The following is a 19,842-nucleotide window of genomic DNA, read 5'->3' as shown; positions in this document are numbered from 1 at the left end:
AGTATGATTATACAGTTTCATTAAGCTCTGATTCCCCTGTTTAAAATGGAAAAATGCCACGCACAAAACCCTAAAAAGTGCCATCCCCACAGCTAAACATGGTGGTGGCAGTATCAGGCTGTGGGGTTAGGTTGTCACTTGCAGAGTCAGAGTTGATAGGTAGGAAGATAAATGGAGGGCCAGTGCAGATGGAAAGAAGGAGAAGAAAATTTCTGCCAAAAACATTAAACTTTGAGAGGATTCTAAGAACTTTTCTAGAAAATATGTGAAAGTTTCTGAATTACAAAAATTAAACATTTTTGAATTTTGAGTCTAAGAAAATTTCAAAAAATTTAACATTTTTAATTTTTGAAACTAAAAAATCTGAACTTTTCTGAGCTTTTTTCTAGCAAATGTTCAACTTTTGAAACTCAGAAAAACTCAGAATTTTTTTTAAAGAAAATTTCTGACATTTATCTCCAAAATTTTGAGGTTTTTTTTTACAGAAATTTACTCCCCCTTTTTTCGATCTCAATTCTGTTTTAATGGAAAATGAGCAGGCCTGTCCTATGTCAATTGCACAGCAGAATCTTACAAGACACCAACATAAACACACGACAGGACCGGCTGCCACAACACACACCAAGAGATTTGATAGCAACATATCAAGACAGACAAGAACTTTTTTCTTTTACCAGCTAGGACAATGATTTATGTTCGATCAGCAGATATTTCTATGCCAGAGTGATGAAATTCAAAATATCTGAACATGTTAAAACTGCAGTGATCAATATTTAACATTTTCCTCAATTCAACCTCCTTTTACATTGAAAATTTGTTCAGTTAAATAACCACATATTAACCATAGACTCAAGAGTATGCTTAAAAGAAAAAAACAAGTAAGCAAGTGCAAGTGAACCTTATCCTGACATGTTTTCCATAAACATGTAAAAAGACAAAACTTAGGAGTTTGGTGTAGTCAGCAGAGTTGTCTCCAACATGCTCAGATATTTGTCTGTGAAGTTTAATCTCGATCAATTGACTATATCTTAAAAAGGGAAAGTTGCAGTAAGAGTCATATACCTGGCAGTGATCAAATTTAAAACTTTATAAGAAATCAGAGTGGGATGTTGCTGAATAATTAGTAATCCACAGTGTGCTTCATAACAGCACATATTCAAATTTATGTATAAAATAATTTTGAACATTTGTGCTCCGATGAGCTTAGTTCCATTTGAAAAGAAGCAGAAATTAAACATTTCTTTCATTAACCCCACATTTCTTTATTAAACATATTTTTTGTTTGATCTGATAATTTTATCCTCATATTCAGTGTTGTGTTTTCATTAGCTGTTAGGGGAAAATCAACATACATGATCATAATAAAGACTCCAAAACAGAAATGCCATTCATCTATATACTGACAGGGTCACTAAAACAAATGAAGATTTGAATGACAGTAGTTTATTGAAGCCAAGATTTGAATGTGTTAATTTTGATTAATAAATTAAATAGATTTGAATGTGCTAAAACATTTTAATACAATTAATCGCATTTTGTTTTCTTAACAAGTCCCAAGCCGGAACCTTTGTGTTGTGTTTCTGGTACGCCCTTGAATCTGACGCACAAGCGTCGTCCGTTAACAGCAATGGACAAGAAAATCCGCTGTTCTTGGCCCACTGGCTATTAATTTTTCCTTCTAAAACAATTTAGTGGACTCTGTTAAAAGAACAAAAACAAATTATTGGTTTGAAGCAAAAAGGAGTTGGATAATTACTAAAACGGTACAAGCCGAAAATAGCATCTCAATGCTAAGCGTGTTGCCCAAAGCTAGCGTCAGACGCCACAGTTACTGGAATGATTTAGTTTCTGTGACACTTAAAAGCTGAATGGGTATAATAGTACTTTGCACCAGTCTGATGGTTGGATAGTCTAAAAACCAGATTAAAAACAATAAATACATCTACTGTTGAGCTCACATCTCTATATATTCAGTGGTTTAGCAGCAAAAGGCTGAAAATAAAACTAAGATTCTTAAAATATTATTGCTCTGTTGATAAAGTTTCTATGCAAACTTAACACTACTCAACAAAACCATCATGGATCAGTCACTTAAAGCTGCTTTGTTCACAGGCATACCTACAGTGCCTTGGAGAGCGGTTCATATCCCTTGAGCCTTTGACATTTTATGTGATCCAACCACAAATCATGTTGTATTTCATTAGGATTGAATATGATAGACCAAAATGTAGTGCATAATTATGAAAAGAAGGGAAATGATATGTGGTTTTTAATTTATTTTGTATAAATACAAATCTGAAATGCCTGGTACGCATTTGTATTCTGACACCCCTAAATAAAATCAAGTGCAACCCAATGTCATTAAAAGTTACCAAATGAGTAAGTAGTCCACTTTTGTGTAATATTATTCCATTATAAATCCATCTATTCTGTACGACAAAGTATGAGAGCCTTAATAAGAAAAAATACAAAAATAATTGTACGAGAATAAAGACATACAATTATGAGAATAAAGTTGAAGTAATATGAGAATAACTTCCTATCACCAGAATAAAGTCATAGTATTTCGAAAAGAAAATCATAGCATTGAAGGAAAAAAGCAGTAACATTAAGACTTTATTCTCATAATATTATGCTTTTCTTCCTGTACAATTTTATTGTCGTAATTTTCTTAGCGTGGCTTTCATACTCCGTCGTAATTCTGTCAACGTGAGTGGCAAGAAAAAAAAATGGATTATTAAAAGTAAAGCATGGTAGACTGAATGCAGATAAAATATATTCATGTGTTCAAATGGCACAACCAAAGTCCAGACCTAAATCTGCAGGTCAAATAAAAAAAACCTGATGTTTACAGATGCTCTCTATTTAATCTGGGCAGAACCAGTGATTTAGCAAAGAATAATGCCAAAAATTACCCTGAACGACGTGCAGCTGCAACAGCTAAAGATCCAACTTTATGTGAGTCTATCATATAAACTCCTAACAAGATACACTGATATTTAACAAAAGTTTAAGGGGAATTACTAATTTTGCAAGGCACTGTATGTGCATCAACACATGTAACCTGAGCTAAGACAACCAGACATTAATGCTGCTTCTTAGTTCTAATGTACATTTTTCAAGACCAGCAACCTTGAAAAACAATTTCCCTTTATCGCTCCACCACAGTAGCAGCAGTTAAACTAAAACAGTTGTAAATTCACAGAGCCATGGTCAGAAAAACTAAAACAATTGTGAGCTTTGTACAATATAGAGTCAGAGATGAGATTCTAGAGAGGAAATAGGAACAAACGGAGGAGGCACCGATTCGCCGACATAACTTGTGGAGTCACTTGGAAGCCGCAGAGCGTTTCTGCTGATCTGGCTCACAGTGTGGCAGTAACAAGTTTCCTGAAGGACGCCAACTGATTCTCTCTTCCCCTTTCACATTCCTCGGTTCAAGTTTTCTTTGTGCGTTTTGCCGTCTAGTTCTCGCTGTGATAGGACTCCGGACTCGACTCGCCATCGTCGCTCAGGGCCTCGGTGTTGGTGAAGGTCCCAGCAAGCGTAGCACCGAGGGCTTGCCTGACCGGAGCCATCTCTGAAAGAATAATGTTATCGTGATTGCTTACCAGCGTGGCCTTGTCCATGATCTCTTTGCTATGCTTGGACACGACCGCGTCCAGGAAGTCGTACTTGTGAGACAGCATGCCGCTTTCGAATAAGTACTTTGTCAGGTAGGAGAAGACCACGTTTGCTAGGAAAGACGCCACCATGGACACAGACTTGAAGGGGAACCGCTGCTGGACGAAGTACTCTATGTCTCCGCTGATGTGGTGAACCTTCTCCACCGTCACCCATCCGGGGTAATAGATGAACGGAGGCAGTTTTAGGTAAGGCTCCCCTCCACCAATGCGCAGCAAGAGTCCAAAGATATACGCTGCCACGGAGCCGTATGTGTTGGTACCTTTGACGAACAACACACTGAGAAGTTGGGGGAAGATGATGACGTAGACAAGGTCGGAGCTTAAATACCAAAGGCCATATACAGATCCAGTTAAAAGCGCCATAGCTGTGGCGAGAGCTCCAAACACAAAGATGGTGATGCGCATCACCCAAACGATCTCAGAATCCGAAGCCTGGAAGAGAAAGGAGAGGGACTGCTTTTTAATAAAACGTTGATTTATTACTGGCTTTAATAACTTTTGGTGCTCTTACCATCTGCCGAAAGGCTTGTTGATAAATGTTCCTGGCAAACATGGAGCTGGCTGACAGTATGGATGAGTCTGCTGATGACATCACCGCTGCCGACACCGCTCCCAGTCCGAAGAAGGAGATGTAGGGCGGGCAGAGGTGCTGAAGCACTATGGGAAGGATCATGTCAGACTCATCCTTGTCCTTCGGAGCGACGGAACCATAAGTCGTTTGATTCCAGTCTGGAAAATAAGTTTTTGAAAAAGCACTTCAGGTTTAATCTTCGAAGGTTTTTGATTTCTGTTCTGGTCCATTTGCTTTTAAGACAAAATGTTTCACCATTAAATCTGATTATGAGCCTCCCTGTTGTTGCACGCATTTTAGCTGCAGACAAACAAAAGAGCTTGGACTTTTCGGTGGGTGAAAATACAGCAGAGATTATCAGTTCTACTCTGTTTGGCTGGGTAAAAAAAAAAGAACAAGAAATCTGAGTAACAGGAAAAAAAACAATGCTAAAAGAACTGCACATTTCTTTAGTAAAAATGGTAAATCAACATAAAATGATGGTAATTTCACTAATAATGGACACCTTTCTTTAGCAGTGAAAGAAAGATTTTCAACTTTCCGTCACTTTCCTTTTGCTTCATGATCTCTGTTTTTCCCTCCAATCCCTGGACACTCATAAGCAGCCACTGTTTAACAGCGGTTATACATGAACAATCTTCAGAAGAACCAAAATAATTAGCTCTTCTTCAGATGTAATATTCAATAAATCTGCACGCTCTGACGGCTCTCTTCTGGTTACCCCCCCAGACGCCGTATGAAACGGAAACCTGTTGGGATGTCAACAACCCAAACAGGCTTTGATCACACTTTCTTATTTTAATAAAGGATCAGAGTCATGGACCGGTGATGTTTCATTACAGCCTTGATTTACATGAGTTCTGTGTGAGGAAGATCTGTGGATCAACGTCTGATTGATGTAAATACACACAAAACTCTGAGTAATCCATTCAGCAGACACAATTTCTTCTTGAAATCCTTTTTTTTAATAATGGAAATGGCAAAATTGTGTATTTTTGACATTTGAAAAAAATACACCAATTATATTCAGGGTTGAGTAGTAACTAGTTACATTTACTCATTTACATGAGTAACTTTTAAAAAAAATGCTTTTAGGAATATTCTTATAACGCTGGACTTTTTACTTTTACTATAGTAATTCTTTTATGAAGTGTCGCTATTCTTACTTGAGTAAAATTTCTGGATTCTCTACCCGCTGAAAGAAAAACAAATATTTTTTTAATCAAAAATTCACCAGACACAGACACTCACCTGCAGTTTATGTTAAAGTTTCATACGTTTTTTTGAAAGAAACTGATTTGGAAAATTTTTCTTTTACCCGATTTTGTTACTTATATGACTTACTGTCATTTTGGTTCTTAAAATACCAAAATCTCCACTTAACTTTATATTTTGGTCCATCTGATAATGTAATTTTTAAATATTTGATAATTTCATTACATCTGTAGACTATTTTACCAAATACGTTTTTACTCTTACTTGAGTGATTTCTTGGATGGGTACTTTTTACTTTTACTTGAGTAAAAATACTTTGATGTATTTTTACTCAAGTATAATTGAGTAAAATTTTTGGGTACTCTACCTACCTCTGATTTTTCAACATTCGCGGAATATCGACAAAGTTTTTGTACAAAAAACACAACTCATGACATACTTCTGATTAAGTCAGTTTATACCCAAATATATTTGTCCACCTTCTACTCCGAGACAATGAGTGTGTGTGAATTTACCCGTGGAAGCCCCAATGGCTCCTATGAGGACGGACGGGACGGCCATGACAAGGCAGCCGAAGGCGGCGAGGAAGGAGAGAACTTGAGCGTAGGTCGCTGAAGAGGCAGAAAGAACCCGCTGAAAGTAGACCTGCCAGGGAATCCCTCCCAACATCTAGGAATGGAAACACAACGTAAAAACAGCCTTCACACCAACGCGTCACATTTGGCAGTCTAAATAACTCACGTCAGAGCCTGAAACAAATGCACTCCCTTCAAGACGGATCTCTCTCCATGACTCAAATGTTCTTTATAAGCGTTGCAGTGTTTAATGATGGATTCCCTCATAAAAGCTCTAGCTTACCAGCAGAAAGAAGTTGTCGGCCCAGAGCCAGTTGTCTTCAGGCCTGATCTTGCCCAGCCAGGGTGACTGATGGATTGCTTCCTTGGCTGAAACCCCGATGTCTGACACGGCAGGATTGGAAAGGGCAAAAGGCACACTGATCCACTGATGAAGATTAGAAAAATCAGGATACAAATGTTAGAACATCATGTACACGATGGCCGTGCTGAATTATGCATGCCCTTTAACTTAATGTTGGGTTACAACAACTATAGACTTCTTGGTACTTTACTGGGTTTTTATGTAACAGATGAACACAAACTAATGCATGGATGGAAGGACAAAAATATATACAGCTCCAGAAAAAATTAAAGCCCACTGCATTGAAAACCTCCTGGTTAATCCACCAAATATTGATTTCTGAACTCTTCCTGAGTTAAAACATTAGTATTGTTGTTTTCTTTGCATTATTTGAGGTCTGAAAGCACTGCAATTTTTTTTGCTATTTTCAGCATTTCTCGTTTTCTGCAAATAAATACTAAATTTTTGCTTGGAATTTCAGAGACATGTTGTCAGTAGTTCATAGAATAACAGAACAATGCTCATTTTACTCAAACAGAAACTTATAAAAAGTAAAATCAGAGAAACTGATCATTTAAAGTGGTCTCTTAATTTTTTTTTCCAGAGATGTAGTTTTCAAAATGTTTCACAAATAAAAATGAGAAAAGTTGCCTTTTGTAGTCACCAATTTAGTAGAAAGAGTTCACCAGTACACAAGATCAGCGAACATACAGCATCATGAAGACAAAAATCATGAAAACTACAAGTTTGGCATTATAGCTATTAAGATGGTGTTCTGCAAAGTAATTCAACACTATATGATGTAAGATTTTAAAGTTTTTTTTATTTCATCTGAACTTAGTCTCCTGAACATATTCGTCACTTCAGAGTTAATCCCTGATTTGTGATAAATATTAATTTACAACTCACCAAGCCCAAAAAGATGCAGAACAGCTGGACCACATCTGTGTATGCGACGGAGTAGAGTCCTCCAACGAGCGTGTAAAAGATGGCTATGAGCGCTGAGATCACCACAGACATGTTGATGTTTATGTCCACAATCACACTCAGAGTGGCACCTGCATGATGGCAGTACAACCATTCAGAGTCAAGTAAAAATTAAAAATCTCAAATTTGCAGGAAGGCAAATTAAAGAGCAGATTAAACCCACCCAGGGCAGACAGGATGGCAGCAGACCAGAAGATTTCTCCCATGAGGGCAGGAATGAAAAGCAGTCCCCCCATCCGTTTTCCATAGAGCTGCTGGAAAGGGTCCAGCATCGTGACGTAGCCACGTGATCGCATTGGTTTAGCAAAGAAAAGCCCACCTGAGGGATGTCAGAAATTCAGTTTGGGCAAATAATATTCAGATGTGGTGTGTTTACTATATCATGCACTATCACAGCATCCAGAGTCTCCTAAGTTAGACGATAAGATGCAACACAGAGTGGAGTTACAGAGTGGGGAATATGTACTGTCACAAAGGAACTGTTGGTTTTATAGTCACTTCAAAAATTGCAGTGTTGATAGAGTATTGTAGTGTTGACACTAGCTTGGTAAAAACCAGCCCCTTGTACTCAGAGATGGGTAGTAACTGGTTACATTTACTCAATTACATTTACTTTAGTAACTTTTTGGAAAAAAACACTTTTAGGAGTAAAAATAAGGAGAGAGCCCACACTGTGCGGAAACCAGAACTTTTTTTTCTAGAAAGGCAATGGCCAAGCTAATCTGACACAGCAACTATGAAGAAACTTTTTTTATGTTTTTCTTTTCAGATACCATTATAAGAATGCACAAGACATGCGAGTGAAACTTTATACAATTTATACATGTGAATATAGGGAGAGGAGTAAATATCTTTTCACTCTTTTTATGAGCGAAATGCGTTCTTGTTTACAATTAAATAAAGCATTGTGTAATGGATAGTGAGCTTTTTAAAATAAATTGTCTGAATTATTTTAATTTGTAAACTATTTAGAGTAAATTATTCAAAGTGAATTTTCTAAATTAAGAATGTCGCAGATTGTTTATGGATGTTTTTCTGTTTTGATTAGCATTGTTGGTGGTTTATATTTTGTTTTGTTTAATGGTATTTGCACTTTGTAATGTTTTGGGGGGTTTTGTATGTACCTCACGGGCTGCCGTAGCTAATGAGGTCAGGCCCTATAATAGCTGGTAGAATCATTGTGCCAAGGATTGACTTGAACTGTCAAGATGTGTTTGGCACAACGAAATCAACACTTAGTGTTCCCCAGTGAAAGCAGCGAGGTACATTTTGTTTTGTTGTTTGTATTGTAAGTTTATGTTTTGTATTCTAATATTTGTACATGTTTTAGTTTTCACGGTGACTGAAGTGACTGTGATGATCATGGTGGATCTTCATCAAAGAAAATTAAACGCTAAATTCACCCGTCGAGACTGGCTGAGTAATTCAAGTGCTGGGGAGCTGCTACATATTGTTATATGCTGTTATATTAAACATAAATTGTATGACTCAGACAATGTCTTGTCCTTACTGAATACAGTACAGACCAAAAGTTTGGACACACCTTCTAATTCAATGGGTTTTCTTTATTTTCATGACTATTTATAAGGCAAGAAATCCCACTTATTAACCTGACAGGGCACACCTATGAAGTGAAAACCATTCCAGGTGACTACCTCTTGAAGCTCATCAAGAAAATGCAGAGTGTGTGCAAAGCAGTAATCACAGCAAAAGGTTGCTACTTTGAAGAAACTAGAATATAAGGGGTATTTTCAGTTGTTTTACACTTTTTTGTTTAGTGCATATTTCCACATGTGTTATTCATAGTTTTGATGCCTTCAGTGTGAATCTACAATGTCAATAGTCATGAAAATAAAGGAAACTCATTGAATTAAAAGGTGTGTCCAAACTTTTGGTCTGTACTGTACATATTACTGTATATTTGTGTATAAGAGGACGTATATATTTTTTTTATTCCTTTTTTACCTACTTAAGGTATGTGCATCTGTTCCTTTTACGTGGCTCAAAATAAAGCAAAACTATAATCTACAACAATGATTCTCACCTAATACCAAGCTGAGAGCGTAACCAAAGGGTGCCTGAGCCCAGGCCAGGCCGTAGTCTGGCAGGTAGACATACTCTGCTGTTCCATTTATATATCCCCCACCCACCCAGGTGGCTGAGGAAGAAAAAAAAAGAAAATATATATTTTTAAGACACTTTCTTTTTTGCATTTTAGACTTTTAGAGCCAAGGAATATTCGTGGCCTTTCCGTTTAGGTCCGTGCGTAAAATACGGACTATTTGGACAAAACAGGCACACGTGAACAAATGAATCGGCGTCATAGCCCTTCACCTCACCGGTCATCGTGAATCCCCCCACGAACAGCCCAATGTCTCTGCCCCCGACCATAATACTCTCGCTGCGGTCTCCGCTTTCACCGACTCCAGAGTTCTTGTTCTTCCACGCGGCCCAGATCCCCACGAACAGAATCAGGACATAGAAGAGGACGATGGCCACGAGACCCTCGACGTGAATCGTCATTTTTTTTCTCCTCTTCAGCTTCCCACCGGGATCAAGTGCTACTGGGGACGGACTGGAAGCTCATAGAGGAAACTAAAAGGAAACAGAAAGAAATGAATTCATTTTCTTTGTTTTGATCTTTTGATCACAATAAGACAAACCTGATTGAATGTTATAATAAAAACAAAATATATGCAGAAGCCCAAGTCCGAACTGGCCGAAACTATTTGCGCATTGTAGTTTAATTCGCAACCTCCTCATTATAATGACTTTGCGCGGTTAAAGTATTGGAAGAAAAGCGTATTTATTTTACGCATAACCCCTTTATATGGAAAAACCTGTTTTAACAGCTTTATAGATTGAAGTAGTTATTTATTATAAAAAGAATTTTCCCAACAAAAACTACCAAGTACATAATTTTGCCTAATTTCAGCAATTTTCTGGTTGCAAAGGGAAAAATGATCAAATTCTCAAGCATTTCAGAATGAAAACGCGTATAGTCTCGTTTAAAATATGGGTACCATTTGCAGTGGTTGCGGGGGCTACAGTTCCCTGAAGGACACCAACAAAAAAGAAAATATGAACATCTTTATTCCTTGCGCCTAAAAAGCTTTTTATCAATTTACAAGTTTAAAAGTCAGGAAAACAAAGGATGAATCCAAACGTATTCATTCGGCGCGCCTTGTTGCTTTCTCTACTGTTCCTCTTTGTAGTTTTTGGCATGTATAAGCTTTTTTTTTTTAATTTAGCAGTTACATTTTTACTTCCATGCGTAAAAGCCCAGTTGTCGTTCCCAAACACAAAACGACGACTTCAACATGTACGCAGTTTGTTAAAATGGAACTAAAACAGGTGAATCCATAGTTTCAGTCCAGGACGGCGCATTAAGTCTTTTTGTGCTGATACTGTTTCTCCATGAAGCGTTATTGATCTCTTTAAATCATCTGTCAGGACGGTCAAAATGCAGCTACACTACACTCCACTTACATAAATACTCTAAATAAACAAAACAAGCAAACAGTGAATTTCTTACCTTTCTGGTAGAAAAATTGGTTTAAACAGATGACACAAACTCTTTTGAAAAGAAGAACAAAAACAAAGATATCCTGGTAAAAATAACGGGACTTTTTTTCCTCCCTGGCGCACAAACCCCAATTCAACGAAGCAGGTTTTTTTTTTTTTTAACTCACGAAGCTGCCCGGTAAGATCCGCAGAGAGGAGAAGGAGCGAGGGAGGGAGGAAGAGGGTGGAGCTGGGTTGGAGGGATGGAGATGAATGGGAGTGGTGGGTTTATTGGGAGCCGTCAGGGTGGGTAGATGGTGGATGAATGTCTTCCAGGGCTGGACAAAAATAGCAACTAATAGAGAGTGGCGTGACGTGCAACCTCGCCGGAAAAGCTTTCCAATATTATGTTGGCAGTGGTTGAAACCTTCACTTTGCCAGGTTACATCTCAGGCCTGATTAACGGTATTGCGCCGCTGGTTCGCGTTTTCTCTCCTAGCGAAGATGCTTTTACTTACATGTAATTCTTTTACAAAGAGGACTTTTGTTTTTTAGTTCACTTTAAACTTCTGGGATGTTTTTGTTCTTTAGTAAGCAGCAACACATGAGCAAATCCTGCTAAAAAACCCCGTCTGATGCTGCATTTGAACTCACGAGGACTGCCTTCAAAACAAAAATCATCAACAATGTAAATATAAGCTCCGCAGACAGTTGTGGTTTTAATGAGAGTTGGTATAGCGAGACATTTGGAGATCACAAGTTACTCAACTCTCAAGTCTAGTCAAGATATCTGCGTAAAACTCAAGATATGCAAGTCGAAAGTAAGGAAATACACAGCATGCACGTTTAAAATAATAATAATGATAAAAAAAAAATCTAAAATAAAGATAAGGAAGTCTGAAGAGAAATTCTGCATGTCAAAGGACATTATAGAGGTCAGGGGTCATGAACATATCATCTTAAGATACAGAATGTCAGCCTTAGTGATTGGCTACTTAAGAAAATAAACCTTTAGAGCAAGTTTTGTTATTAGATTAAAGACAACCTAAAATTAGTTTAAGTACATTTTTGCTGGAAAAGAATTACAGCTTATCAGCTAATTTACATTATAACACATTTTGCTTCTTTGATTTAACTTTAGCACAAAACAAAAGAAAAATCTGTTAATGATACATTAGTAAAGCTGACATTTATTGTCCTCTGTGTCAGTCCAAATGTCAAAGAAGCTGGACGTTGTTGCAACTTCATCCAAACCGTCTCACCCACATGTTGTACAGGCTGCATTCCCTTTTCTGTCTTTTTCACCATCTTGTAAATTCTGCACACAAATAAAATAACATATAGTGAAATATGATAGTTCTCCAAATGGTTCTTTGTGTCTCTTTTCTGGATGTGGAGTTTGATTTAGATTTGTGTAATCCGACAGTAAAATAGTAACGTTTAGGCTGTTTGAATGTTGAAATCTGTTAGATATCAATCACCTTTTAATCAACAGTCCAAATGAAGTCAGTAGTTAGTATGTTTAAAGTTTAAGCTGGTTGAAAAGCCTTTTGTCATCTCACAAAATTGGATTTTAAATCTGCTTCAAGCCTAAATCATCTGATCCTAACTTTAATTTTTAAGCAGATTTGTCGGCGCTGTGCATGGCGCTGATGTTGACATCATCTTTGAAATCTCTGGTTTTATGATGACAATCTCTCAAACTTACTGGTCTAAACAATGTGATGGCTTGAAATTTCAACTTTCTTTGTCAAAAATGGAACATTTAATTGAAAGATTAATTAATTCACATCCTGAATAAAATGACTGACCTGACTCTGACCTCTACCTGTTTGCACGCTCTCTGTGGAACGGCATTGCTGAAGTGTTGGTTGTTGTTCTTTCACTCTCTTACCAGGTGTGCTACATCACTGAGGTGTCCAACCCACCCATATTTAAATATGGGTTGGAAATGATTCCTTAACGCTATTATTAAAGAATAATTTGGTGCCCATGTACAGTTTTTCCTCTTGTTTGGTCCTGTGGAGTGAGTTGGACTGGGTTTGGTTTCAGGATATGTGAATAAACAAGTAGGAAGACGAAAACGTGGTTAAAATGTGAATTTATAGAGCATTATGGATAGTTCATCAAATAACAGTCATAAAATAGACTTTGTAGGAAGTTTTGATTTATTTCATCCATGATTCAGTTTAGCAGATTTCTCTCTTTTTTTTTTTTAGCATGGAAACTATATTAGATGTGATTAAATATCCCAGCTGGGAATATTCGACATATTTTGAGTTAAAAACTGTGACGTTTACTATACCTTTATTTGCTCACTGATAGACTTTGTCTTTATTCACGAAATCAGACTATTAGATAAACGTACATGTTTAGTCTATAATTAGTTTAATTAGTTTCTCTATGACTCAATAGAGACAGAAGATCTTGGTAAAATCTTTATAATAAATAACTTCAATAACAACCATACCCCAAAAGTGAATACAATTCTGTGGGTGGGTGTGTTTATTTTCTTTTTTCGCTGTTAGTTATCTCTCTATGTTAGACTCATCTGACAGGTAGAAACAAATTAAGCGACTGTTGACATGTTTGTCCTGTAATTTCCTGTCTTTGCGGCTGACAGTCGGTCAGACAGAGGCCACCTCTAATTGGAGGGTTTTCCACAAATACACCTCGGAAACATTTCCACAGTGTTACAGGAAGGAAGAAGGAGTCATAAAGAGATTATCATTCAATATCCACAAACAAACCTCTGAAAACATCAACAACAATTAAACATAAGCTACATCATATACAGAGATGTAACAGACTGCTCTCTCTGTAGATCTTTATTGCCACCTAGTGGTTCCTGCAAATATCACAGGGATATTAGGAGAATTAGAAAGTCTTAAGGAAACAAAATGGTAATAAAATTTAAGAACATCTGTAAGAGGACATCCTCATAAGTTATTTTCTTGTAATGACAGAAAACTTAACTTTTACAAACAATATTTTCAAATAAGTTAGTTGGACAACTACAATCGGTTTGAAATGCTTCTACTTTACTTTGAATCTGTCTGCATGATTGGTTTGAAATGACTTTTTGATTTATAAAGTGCATTTAGATGACAAGTGTTTTGAATTTGTGCTGTAAAAATAAACCGAATTTAACGAAAATGCCCAAAAAAGGGATTCAAATGTGATACTTACTGGAGTTAAAGAACAAAGGAAAGCCATCACCCCACAAGATGCAGTCTCCATTTCTTCCAGTTGACTCTAAATTTAAAGTCTCAGCAGAAGTATACCTATTAACATAGTTTTATTTCATATTTGCTGAAGATAAAGAAAGAACAGAACAAATGTTAAAAAAACTAAATTGGATGAACATTTACTTCTGAGAAAACAAAAGACTCTATTACAAGCAGGACTAAAATTTGTGAAAATGACAGCGTTTTGCATGACCTAAAAAGTCTAGTTTGCTGTCTAACTCTACATGACTTGTGTCAAACTTTACTTTTGACATTGTTAAAAAAACCAACATTTTTAACCAAATGTATTTCATCAAGGAGAACGTGTTAATCTTCACCAATAGATGTTTATTTTATTGTGATGTAAATTAAATAGATAAATGACTGTGAACATTTTAGTTTTGACTAAAAGGCCACAAGAGGAAAGTGACAGGACAGTTGTGTATTCAGTGCTGCAGAAACTGGAGTTTCAACAGCCCGTTTTTTCTCCGTTTCCTGTAACATGCTGCCACCTACTGGCCAATTTGATGCATCACAACAGGACAAGCGCTCCAGTCCCTTTACTTAAAAGCTGAATAATTCAAGAGTTTTGCTTTCAATTCAAAACGGAGTCTTTAAGCAGAAAAAAATAGGTATTCTTCTTTTGGTTTGACATGGTGTTTTTTTTAAAGATATGTGTTATTATCTCCATGTTTTCAGACATAGTTATTAAGCCGATATCCACTGCTAGAAAGGGAGCAAAGCGAGGGTGCATGATTGTCCTTCAGGGCCTCAGGAGGCCTGTAGAGAGGAGCAGGGGGGTTTAGGTTGTTGAAGGGATGTGGAGGAGCTGAAGGTTGATGTGTCTGCGCACGGAGGCGACCCTGCGACCTTTCTCTGCTGCTCCAGCACAGCACCAGTCCACCGGTCACGCTGAGGAAGGACGAGGCGTAGCCGAGATACACAGCCAAGCCGATCTCGTACTTCATCCCACTGAGAAGAAAGGGATCGTAAAAATCCATGATCACGTCGTTGGTGGTCCAAGAAACGGTGGCGAGGCAGAGGAGGCCGGCGCAGAGGAAACCGACCCCACCGCTGAGAACCAGGGGGGATTTGACCACTGAACGTTGGGCAAAGTGGGTGCACTTCATCCCCATTACAGCCACCAGAGAGGCCAAGACGGAGGAGATGCAGGAGAGCACCATGAGAGCCCGAGCAGCCTATAAAAAAAAACAAAGTCTAAAGTTTGAAAGTTCATTCTCTAATAAAGCAGACACTGTCATTTTGTATTTCACATTTTTCCTCCCAAACACACCTACATTTCACATTTAAAGTTACCATTTTCCTAAGTAGCGACACCAAAATATAATAAGAGAAGTTATTTATTTGATGCAGTGTGATTCATCTTAGTTAAGTGACAGTTTTTTCTGTGTTTTCTTAGTACTGACATGGAGCTAATGAATCGGTCTTTGGAGCAAAAACAACAAATCAGTTGCTCATTGAAGAGCCAGCTTTAATGTCTAAACAAAGTAATAATACCTAAAATAAAATCAGGTGAGTCTTCAGATCTTCACTGATTTTAGCAGAACAAAACGAAAAGACATACTAGGGGACTAATTAATTCAACAATAGACATGTAACAGCCTCATTATGCAGTTTTTTTGTGTTCTTTATTTGATTTATGCTTTATTTGCTTGAAAGTCTCAAAGTAATTAACTGTGATATTGGGGGAGTTTTTAGCTCATATTTTCTGAAAGTAGTTGTGCTGTTTGACTGCTAATACCCACTGATAAACATATAATAACAATAGTTTAGATTTGGAAGTGCTTTTCTTTGCACTCGAAGGCATTGTACGAAATATACAAAGTCTGAATGTAAAATATTTTCCTACATAATAAACTTTTCTCCATTTAAACTAAAACATTCACAATACAGTGAATATGGAAAGTATTCTTGTAAGTGCATTAAATTAATATCTTTTCTGAAGAGTCTACACACGAATACCCCATTATGATAATGTGAATTCTTTTCTGATTTTTGCAAAGTATTAAAAATATATAAACATATTGTCTTATTGGCAAGTAGAAATAATTTGCCGATCTAAAACAAGAGAAGTTTCGCCTGTAAGTTTACCTTACATGGTAAAAAAAAAAGTTTAAGTGTTTTTTTTTTATGTGTATGTAAACTTCTGGTTTCAGATGTAAACACACTGAAGAATCTGAAGATCCAGTATTGCGATTTGGCTCCAATGAACTAAGGTTCTTTCCATCTTTTTGGTGAAGAGCAACAGCTCCTCATGCAGAAAAACGCCCACACAACATGATGTTACCACTTCACATTTAAAATCTGACGCAACTCCATTTTTGTTTACATTTTGTGAAGAACGAAGTTGCACTCATGTCTTTTTCTGAGGATTTCATGTCGCTTCCATCAGTGGTTCGTAGTTAAGCGCCACCACAGGTGAGGTTTTTTAATAAGTTTGGTGTCTCTTGACACAGTGTGGTATGAAAGCGAACCGCACCAGCTGAAAAATTTAACAAATGTTGCAAATTTTTGTCCCCAATCAAAAAACAGTTGACAAAGCTGACTAACCGCCCAGACAAAAGAACTTTAGGTTTTCTAGTTTCTACAGTGTCCGGCTCGTTTGGAGTGAATCAAACTCTGAACAGGTCTTGGTTCAGGTGAAGTGAACTCTGGCGCAGTTCGAAAGCATATGTGGACACAAGCAGACCGGAGACTGCTCCAAAAGCAGGAAACAAACTGTAGTGCAGGGCATTCTGGGTAAATAAAGAAAACAAATGCACATGTCTAGCTCTACAGGGAGAAATATTTAACCAGAGTCAAAAGAGAAATCCTACAACCGCTAAAAAGTGAAGCTTCTTTGGGGGTTTTTGTGTTATTTCCTTCAGTGGTTATTTGGTGCAGCGCCCCCTCAGGGTGTAGGGTGGAAGAGGTTTTTCAAAGGGTTTGGATTGTTTGACACAATGCAGTGTGAAAGCAAACCATACCAGCTGAAAACGTAATAATTGTTGCAACTTTTGTCCCCAATCAAACCGAGTCTACCGGATTATTTGATGTTGAAAACACTCTTAATTTAAGACAGAGGAGGAAAAAAGGGGTTGTCTTTTTAAACAGTGTAGCCTTTCAATAGTATACATCTTTGGTTCTCACAGTAACATCACTGCAAAAACGCAAAATCTTACAAAGTATTTTTAGTCCAGTTTCTAGTGCCAATATCTTAGTACGTGTGGGATAAGAGAAAACTAATGTACAATTAGTATCTATGCATGTATGTATTTCTCAGCAAGATATAGGAGCTTGTTTTAAGTCAACAGTTCTTTAATATTAATTAAAAAGTACTAGTTCCATTGGTAGATTATTTCACTAAAATATGGGAAAATATTTTGTTATAAGTAAAAAAAATCTACCAATGGAACTAGTACTTTTTTGTCCATATTAGGGAATTATTGACTTAAAAGAAGCCCATATATCTTGCCGAGAAATTACTTGTGCGTTAGTTTTCTCTTATTTCAAGTGTACTAAGATATTTGCTCTAAAAACTGGACTAAAAGTACTTGGTAAGATTTTGTGTTTTTGCAGTGATCAGGTCATGTGGATAAACCTTCAGTACCTGCAGGTCAGGGGGCAACGCCAGCAGAGATCGGTACAGCTCACACTGGTAAATGCCCGTGCTGTGCCAGACGCACTCCATCCACAGGCCTTTCATGTAGGCGGTGGCTGTTATGATGTTGGACCCCATGTAGGCTGTGCTGCGCCAGTGGGGGAGTAAAGTTGCGACAATGGTTCCTGCAAAGCCCAAAAGTCCTAGGAAGAAGCCGAGAAGCTGGACCGCCATGCTGGCCATGATCGTAGCGCTGGAACTGAAAAGTGACAAAGTTAGTAGTTAAAATCACTCAGTAGGAAGACATTCATACCACTGCAGGTGACGATTATTTCACAAATGTGCAAAAACCACTCAACAAAAATAAGACACACTCACAAGATTACTTACAGTTCCCAGGGCAGAAATTCAGTCAGGATTACTCGTCTTATCGTCCCCGGAGCAGCAACATGTTCCTCCGAGCTTACCACCGGTCACGGAGCCCGAGCCATTCCTCCAGTGTCTCTTCTGAACGTGTGCAGAAATAGCTGTGGAAACTTTCAGCGCTCCGGCGTCGTCGGTCTCCGGTGAGTGGCAGGTGGCTGCATGTGTGACTAATGAGAGCAGCGTTCAGCTTCACCTGGTAAACGCTCTCTCCTCTGGAGGGGCAAAACCACAGCAGTATATTTGTTAAGCTCTTCGCCACACCTCAGGAAAAAGACGAAATTAAACATTTACAGAAACCCACCTGAGCTGAGAGCACAACTTTAAGTCGGTGAACTTATTTCACCGCTCTGCAGGGCGTTTGAAGGTGAGGGGCTGAATTATCTGCAGACAGATTCTAGCTGCTGGATCCAGAACTGTTATAATAGAAAAAGCACAGAAATTGGTTTAATTTTGGGTCAGGTTGGATTATTTCCAGGGATTGCACGGTCTGAAACTCTGTTACATATATGCAAACAGAGAAGTAAAAATAATAAAACTTATAGCTCCTTTCTACCTTAAACTGTCAATAAGCTTTAATGATTTACTTTAAAAGGACATTTGTTCCTTTTAAATGTTTTTAGCAAAATATGACAAGGAAAGTACATGTTTATTTGAGTAATATTGACAGAAAACTGCGTTTAATCTCTAAATAAAAGGAAACTAGAACAAATTCATTGTCCTGACTTCCTCAGAGAACAAAAGCTCTTTGCAAAGCCTGGTTATTTTTTCTGTGTTAGGCCTGGCACTACTTGGATAAAATCTCAGTGACACAAGCACTTTTGTTCTTACTTAATGATTTATCGCTGAATTATCTGCAGACAGATTCTAGCTGCTGGGTCCAGAACTGGTATAATAGAAAAAGCACAGAAATTGGTTTAATTTTAGGTCAGGTTGGATTATTTCTAGGGATTGCACGGTCTGAAACTCTGTTACACATTTGCAAACAGAGAAGTAAAAATAATACAACTTGTAGCTCCAGGCTACCATAAACTGTCAATAAGCTCTAATGATTTACTCTTGTTACCTTTTAAATGTTTTTAGCAAAATATGACAAGGAATGTGCATGTTTATTTGAGTAATATTGACAGAAAACTGCATTTAATCTCCAAATAAAAGGAAACTAGAACAAATTCATTGTCCTGACTTCCTCAGAGAACAAAAGCTCTTTGCAAAGCCTGGTTATTTTTTCTGTTAGACCTGGCACTGCTTGGATAAAATCTCAGTGACACAAGCCCTTTTGTTGTTACTTAATGATCGACTACACTGAAGGCATGACAGGAAATCATCAGGAACAAAAGCTAAGCTGTGACAAGAATCTTGTCTCACTTTCACACCATGAGTTCAGCCCAGTTTAACAACATAACAGTTCCCTACTAGAGTGTTTGTATTAATTTACCTTCCCACATTTAGGCAAGTCCCAACCACAAACTTTATTCATGTGAAATGGAAGGAAAATACCAGATTTTTGCAAAAAAAAAAACCCCAACAAAAAACCCCAAAGTAAACAAACTCTGAAACATGTGGTGTGGGTTTGTCTTCAACCCCTTTTACTCTGAAATCCATGAATGTATTCCAGTGATGTCACCTGCTTTCACCTAATTAAGAAATTGAGTCCAGCTGTGTGTTTAAGAGTTTTTAGAGACCAGTGAACAAACGGCATCATGAAGA

General features: G+C 37.6%; 2 protein-coding genes across 2 annotated transcripts; both read right to left on the bottom strand.

Moving 5' to 3' along the window:
- Positions 1–424: 424 nt before the first annotated feature.
- Positions 425–11,182, bottom strand: LOC116723670 (high-affinity choline transporter 1-like). Its single transcript, XM_032568739.1, has 9 exons — positions 10,913–11,182; positions 9,717–9,972; positions 9,422–9,535; positions 7,541–7,696; positions 7,300–7,448; positions 6,331–6,474; positions 5,988–6,141; positions 4,198–4,415; positions 425–4,118 (listed from the first exon to the last, which is right to left on the bottom strand). Exons 2-9 carry the CDS (start codon positions 9,898–9,900, stop codon positions 3,465–3,467), a joined length of 1,773 nt encoding a protein of 590 aa, XP_032424630.1. The 5' UTR covers positions 9,901–9,972; positions 10,913–11,182; the 3' UTR covers positions 425–3,464.
- A 3,271-nt stretch (positions 11,183–14,453) lies between these two features.
- Positions 14,454–18,627, bottom strand: LOC116723671 (claudin-14). The gene is made up of 4 exons (XM_032568740.1): positions 18,437–18,627; positions 18,100–18,347; positions 17,719–17,968; positions 14,454–15,307 (listed from the first exon to the last, which is right to left on the bottom strand). The coding sequence occupies exons 3-4, from the start codon at positions 17,950–17,952 to the stop codon at positions 14,804–14,806; spliced, it is 738 nt and encodes a 245-aa protein (XP_032424631.1). The 5' UTR covers positions 17,953–17,968; positions 18,100–18,347; positions 18,437–18,627; the 3' UTR covers positions 14,454–14,803.
- Positions 18,628–19,842: the final 1,215 nt, after the last annotated feature.

This window comes from Xiphophorus hellerii, chromosome 7, assembly GCF_003331165.1.
Source record: "Xiphophorus hellerii strain 12219 chromosome 7, Xiphophorus_hellerii-4.1, whole genome shotgun sequence".
In the NCBI taxonomy this organism is placed as follows: domain Eukaryota; kingdom Metazoa; phylum Chordata; class Actinopteri; order Cyprinodontiformes; family Poeciliidae; genus Xiphophorus; species Xiphophorus hellerii.
This window is presented reverse-complemented; position numbering and strand designations above follow the sequence as displayed.

Coding starts and splice junctions, on each gene's coding strand:
- LOC116723670 (XM_032568739.1), bottom strand. CDS start 9,900: ATGACGATTCACGTCGAGGGTCTCGTGGCCATCGTCCTCTTCTATGTC. Junction 7,697..9,421: donor CGCTCTCAGCTTGGTATTAG/GTGAGAATCATT, acceptor GACATCCCTCAG/GTGGGCTTTTCTTTGCTAAA. Junction 6,142..6,330: donor CCGACAACTTCTTTCTGCTG/GTAAGCTAGAGC, acceptor TTCCATTCCTAG/ATGTTGGGAGGGATTCCCTG.
- LOC116723671 (XM_032568740.1), bottom strand. CDS start 17,952: ATGGCCAGCATGGCGGTCCAGCTTCTCGGCTTCTTCCTAGGACTTTTG. Junction 15,308..17,718: donor CGTTGCCCCCTGACCTGCAG/GTACTGAAGGTT, acceptor TTTTTTTTATAG/GCTGCTCGGGCTCTCATGGT.